At 42.3% G+C, this 6,168-nt stretch overlaps 1 protein-coding gene across 1 annotated transcript; it reads left to right on the top strand.

Moving 5' to 3' along the window:
* Positions 1-3,763: 3,763 nt before the first annotated feature.
* LOC117129896 lies at positions 3,764-5,859 on the top strand (the record flags this gene model as incomplete). Its single annotated transcript, XM_033283108.1, has 3 exons — positions 3,764-4,670; positions 5,120-5,187; positions 5,257-5,859. Coding segments are annotated over exons 1-3 (1,578 nt in total), but the record flags the coding sequence as incomplete, so codon positions are not given.
* Between the last annotated feature and the right edge of the window lie 309 nt (positions 5,860-6,168).

The raw sequence follows: 6,168 nt of genomic DNA, 5'->3' as shown, positions 1-6,168 counted from the left end.
TGATTGGCTAAAGGAATCTGGTAAGAGAAGCTTGGATGGTTCAGATTGCCCATGTTTGAAATGGATGGATAAGATGGAGCCTTGTGTGTTCCATGGTCAAAAGGTGCTTTACCTTTTTTTGACCAGCTACTTTCCAGCTAGCAACAGGTCACGCCCAGCTCCTCTCTTATCCATTCCCAACAGTCACAAGCTCAGATAACTCCTCCTTGCTCCCTAAGTTTGCACATCTCCATTTCGGGTCAATCCGAGTAAAGTGGTACGGCCTGCTCATCCGTACGGTTGATGGTACGGACCTGATGTCCGTACCTCGCCCTATATTTGCACAACTTCACCAAGCTTCTTCAATAGATGAACCAGATCATGTTTTGGGTTGCCCTAACTTTGCACCAGACCCAAACTCCTCCATACTTCTCTTTTGGCTCCATTTCACTCTTCAAGTCAACACTCCCCCTCAAGCTTGACTTTAGGAGATCCTAAGCCAAGCTTGGAACTCTGAAGAGTCTCCCTCATTAAAAACCTTACAAGGAAAACCCATTGGGACAAAACCTTGCAAGGGAAAAAGAGTAGAGCTCTCCAAAGCCTAGGGATTGGCCAGTGAGCTCTCGTGCCTTAGAACTAATGTGGTTGGACACAAGAAGCTCTGGATCACGGCCTAATAGGTGCAGCAACTCTTCACAGCTTTGCCTACACTTCACACTTCAGCTTCACCTCTTCATGGAAACGGTTTGAATTCTCCCCCTCTCAACTGACTTCACAGCCTCTTTAGAGAAGCTAAGAGATGACCCGGAACTGTTTAATGAGGCATCAAGCAATGGTACCTGATACATTATCCCAAAGGTGCATCAGTACCTATCAACACCAAGAAAATGAATATCCTGCATCCCAATTGATGCACACAATCTCACAATTCAATCATAAACATTATCAGTATCTTTTCAAACACAAGCAATGAATAAGATGAATGAAAAAGGATTGAAAAGAGTTTTAAAAGTCTTAAGGGAATTTCCCTTGTGTTTTTGTGAGTTTCCTAACTCGGCCAATGCACCATCTTCATGGCATCATCAACTTCTTGGAAAGGCAGAATGGATTCATCAGCTTCTCCTCAATCACCTCTCATTGAAGCCGCATTGATGGATAGCCTTCTTCCTCACTTGCCAAGACTGCTCTGAACAGCCTCTTGCCTAGACACGCCACTGACTTGGCTCGGTTGATGATACCTTTGTAGAAGCCTTTGCAAAGACTTGTTACTGACCATGGATCATATGCATTAAGACTCCCCCACAAGCTTAGAACCGAGACTAGAAGGAGCTAAGCTTGTGATGATCCTATGCATCTCCATGGTCTAATAACTATCATCTTTTATGATAGCTTTCTTCTTGTGAGTTTACTCTCTTCCTTAACCAGGAACTAGGGTGTTTGAATCACCATATAGAGTCTCACAAGACACACTTCTCATTGCATAATGACCCATGCTACACTTCCTGTAGACTAGGGACTAGATATGTCCAATGGTATTATACAATGGCCATCTCTCATTGCATACTCAATCACACTACACTTCCTGTAGATTATGGACTAACATGTCCTAGTGATGATATGCAATGGCACAAGACCTTTGTCTTTACATTCTTGGTTGTTGGCGAGTTACATGTATCACATTCCTTGTGTACCTAACACCACCACAACTCAATGCAAGATCAGATCATCCCATTGGGATCAAACCAAGATTATCCATCATGTTTGATCACCAATGCCACAATAATATATGATACTTGAAACAAGCTAGACAATCAAGACAATCAATTCAATTTTTTTTTTAAATGCAACAATAGATGAATGCATTAGGTTAAACACTAACTATATGAATGAAACAGATTCAATCCAAATGGAACACAAGTCTAGAGATGATACTTATGCAATCAAGGCGACAAGAGTGACTCAATTCATGCTTATGCTCACTAGTTTTATCAAAGCCAATGATTCAAGTAGCTTAGACATACTTCTAAATGCTTATAAGACATCACTGATGGATTTAACTATGGCATAGCAACAATCAGAACTGGACTGAGTCAAGACAAGCAGATTTCAATTTCTAACAATGACAATGCAAGTTCTATACTTAAGTTCTCTAAATGCAAACCTTACATCAGTACATTTGCAATTTAGGCTCATTTTTAAATGCATTACTACATGAATGCACAATCTTAAAGTATTAGCTATATGAATGCAACAGGTTCAATCCATGAGCAATATTAAAGCTATGCACAACAGTTTCAATCAAAACCAATGATGCAAGCAACTTAGACAATTTCTAATTGATGCAAGACTTTCATTGATGGATTAAACATAGGCAATAGCATCAGATAACAATAGGATTGAATTTAAGACAGTATGAGTCATGCTTGTTGACATGAAGACATTCAGAGTATAAACAAGAAGTAGAGATCAAGAGAAGCATGCTTGATGAGGAATTAAGTGGCGCATCCGTACAAGGGTGTACGGATATCTCTCCCTTAACCTAGCTTGGATATCAAGGCAAGTAATGGTAAGGCATTGACATGAGATCACGTGTAAGAGCATCCTAAGTCCCTGGAGTTGTTTAATATAAAGGAGGTGACCGTTGGAAGCTAAGGAACAAAGCAAGATCACATGTGAGGTTAAGGAAGAGAGAGATTGGCGAGAGGTCACTATCACCTCACCTGTCCGAGCTCAGCTTGTCCTATTTGTCTACATTGTTTATAGTTTCTTGTTTGTCTTAGTATAGCAACTTGTAGTCTATATTAAGGATGTAACCAGACACAACATGAATCAAGGAAATGAGTTCCTCTTCTCTTTAGTCTTATGCGATTCTCTCTCTCTCTCTCTCAATTCTCTTCACCTTCTTCATAATTCTCATAATGACTTAAACAAATCTCATATTCTTTCATGGTATCAGAGCAACCTTACTCTTGAGACCTAAACCTTTTTTTCTTTCTTCCGAAAATTCTCTGAGTTCTAAATTCTATTTTTGGCAAAGTTCATCTTGTTCTTGATTCTTTGTTTCCAGAATTTGCCAAAAAATAGCAAAAACCATCCGAAACCTTCTCTTTTCTTTTCTCTCTTGATGGATACCTCTGAGAACACAAAGATGGTGATGATACCAGTCACACTCAAGGGTCCTAACTACCTGACATGGGCAAGACTTGCCAAAACAGCTCTCGGAGGCAGAGGTCTTTGGGAAATTGTTGAAGAAGGCCGCCCCACCAAGAAGACTGTCCTAGGAGAGGATGGCAAAGAGGTGGTGATTGCGGATGCTGGGGAGAAGAAGAAAGGTCAGGAGGACCTCATGGTGTTGTCTATCATCCAGAATAGCCTCGCTCCTTCTCTCCAAGAGGCTTATGCTTTTTGTGAGACCTCCAAAGAGTTGTGGGACACTCTTAAGAAGGTATATGCTAATAAATCCAACATAAGCAAGGTGTATGAAGTGAAAGGAGCCATCAACTCTCTCAGTCAAGAGGACACAGACTTTGATGCTCACTTTGGGAAGTTCCGGTCCCTATGGGCCGAGTTAGAGATGCTCAGGCCAGCCACTGTCGACCCAGATGTTCTCCATGAGAGGAGAGAGCAGGATAAGGTCTTTGCCTTACTACTTACCCTTAACCCAGGGTATGATGACCTAATCAGGCACATACTGAGGAACAAGGAGCTTCCCTCCCTTGATGAAGTGTGTGCGGAGATTCAAAAGGAGCACGGCTCAGTGGGTCTCTTTAAGAGAAAGGGAGAGATGGTGATGGCCAATCAAGCTGAAGGGGCCGAGAACAAACCTGCCGGAGTAGCCAACAAAGGATACTATAAGCCTGAGGATAGGAAGGTGTGGGTGTGTGACCACTGCAAGAAGAAGGGTCATGGGAAGGACAAGTGCTGGATCCTTCACCCACATCTCAAACCGGCCAAATTCAGAACTGAAGGAAGGGCCAACTACTCGGGTGACATTGGAGAAACATCCAACCGCTCTCAAGCTGTTGAGGAGAAGAAGCAGGGCCATGATGATACCATCAAGAAGTCTGACATTGAGGCTCTCATCAAAGCTCTTAAGGAGTCCGGTAACACCCTTGGAACTTCTCTTAATGCTACTTATCACACGCCTAGAGGTCTCTTTACTTCTTATCAAGTAGCTCACCAAACTGAGAGAGTTAAGCCTTTAGTTATAGACTCAGGCGCCTCTCACCATATGATAAGTGATGTTAACTTGATTAGTAACATAGAACCTGTGATAGGAAATGTGATGATAGCTAATGGTGATAAAATTCCAATTAAGGGAGTAGGAACACTTAAGCTGTTTGATAAAGACTCTAAAGCTTTCTACATGCCTACTTTTGCCTCTAACCTTCTTTCTGTAAAAAGGGCTACCACTGATCTAAATTGTAATGTCATATTTAGCCCTAATGAAGTTGTGTTTCAGGATATTGAGACTCTTAAGTTGATTGGCAAAGGTGTGACAAAGGGAGATCTCTACCTTCTTGAAGACGCCAAGACTCCTTCTTATTTATCTTCAGCTTTTAGTTCAATACCTGTCTTAGATCATGATGTATTGTGGCATGCTAGGCTAGGCCATCCTCACTCCCGTGCACTGAACTTGTTGTTACCTGATATTTCTTTTAAAAATGATGGCTGTGAAGCTTGTATCCTTGGTAAACATTGCAAGACCGTTTTCCCTAAGTCATCTACAATCTATGAAAATTGCTTTGATCTTATACACTCTGATGTTTGGACTGCACCATGCATATCTAGGGAGAATCATAAGTATTTTGTCACATTTATAGATCAGAAATCAAAATATACTTGGCTGACTATGATTCCAACTAAAGATAGAGTGCTAGATGCTTTCATTAACTTCCAAACTTACATAACTAATCAATTCAATGTTAAGATCAAAGTGTTCAGGTCAGACAATGGGGGGGAATACACAAGTCATGGTTTCAAAAATTACCTAGCCAAGCATGGAATACTTCATCAAACGAGCTGTCCATATACACCCCAACAGAATGGAGTGGCTGAGAGAAAAACCGGCACCTTATGGGCGTGGCCAGATCCATGATGTTTCAGACCAATGTTCCTAAGCGGTTCTGGAGTGATGCAGTCATGACAGCATGTTATCTGATCAACCGCACTCCAACCAGAATCCTTGGTGACCTCACACCATATGAGGTACTGAACAAAAGAAAACCCTCTATTGATCATTTACGTGTATTTGGTTGCTTGTGTTATGTCTTGCAGCCAGATGGACAGAGAAACAAGCTTGAGCCACGGAGCACCAAGGCAGTTTTTCTTGGCTATTCCACTACCCAAAAGGGGTATAAATGCTATGTTCCAGAGGCCAGGAAGGTCTTAGTCTCCAGAGATGTGAAGTTTGTGGAATCCAGAGGATACTTTGAGAAGAAAAGTTGGGATGAGCTCAAAGATCTCTCTCAACCTTCCTCGGACAGAGCAGACACACTAAGGCGGCTTATGCAGAACTTGGGAATCAGTTTGTTTCCATCTGCTGGCACTCAGGAGACTGGAGCTGTTCCGGAGACAGTGAGAGCTCCACAAGATTCTACCACAACCCCACATCCTCATCCTGATCCTGAATGGGGGAACAACAATGATCATGAGGCTGAGAGCAATGATCCTAATGTTCATGATCCGGATGAGCAGATGCAGCAAGAGGCTGACCAAACCACTGATGTGAACTCTGGAGGAGTCGAATCAAGTGGACAAGAAGATGTACAAGAGGTGCAGCAGCTTAGGAGAAGCACAAGACAGAGGAAACCGGTTTCAAACTGGAACAACACTAGAGTATACTTCAACGCAGAGGCAGTAGCTCATCCACCCAGTGCCGTGTGCTCCCTTGCTTACTATCCAGAAGAACATCAAGCCTTTGTGGGTTCATTGGATCAGGAATGGATACCAAGAACATATGCAGAAGCTATGGACAATGATGAATGGAGGGAATCAGTGAATGATGAAATGGGAGCTATGGAAAGAAACAACACCTGGTATGAGACAGAGCTTCCAAGAGGGAAGAAAGCCGTGACCAGTAGACTCATACACACCATCAAGTATCTTGCAAATGGGAAACCAGAAAGAAAGAAGACCAGGCTGGTGGCAAGGGGATACACACAAGTGTATGGAGAAGACTATCTAGAC

Source organism: Brassica rapa, unplaced genomic scaffold, assembly GCF_000309985.2.
Source record: "Brassica rapa cultivar Chiifu-401-42 unplaced genomic scaffold, CAAS_Brap_v3.01 Scaffold0233, whole genome shotgun sequence".
NCBI classification, from domain to species: domain Eukaryota; kingdom Viridiplantae; phylum Streptophyta; class Magnoliopsida; order Brassicales; family Brassicaceae; genus Brassica; species Brassica rapa.
Note: the sequence above shows the minus strand (reverse complement) of the source record. Positions and strands in the feature narration are given on the sequence as shown.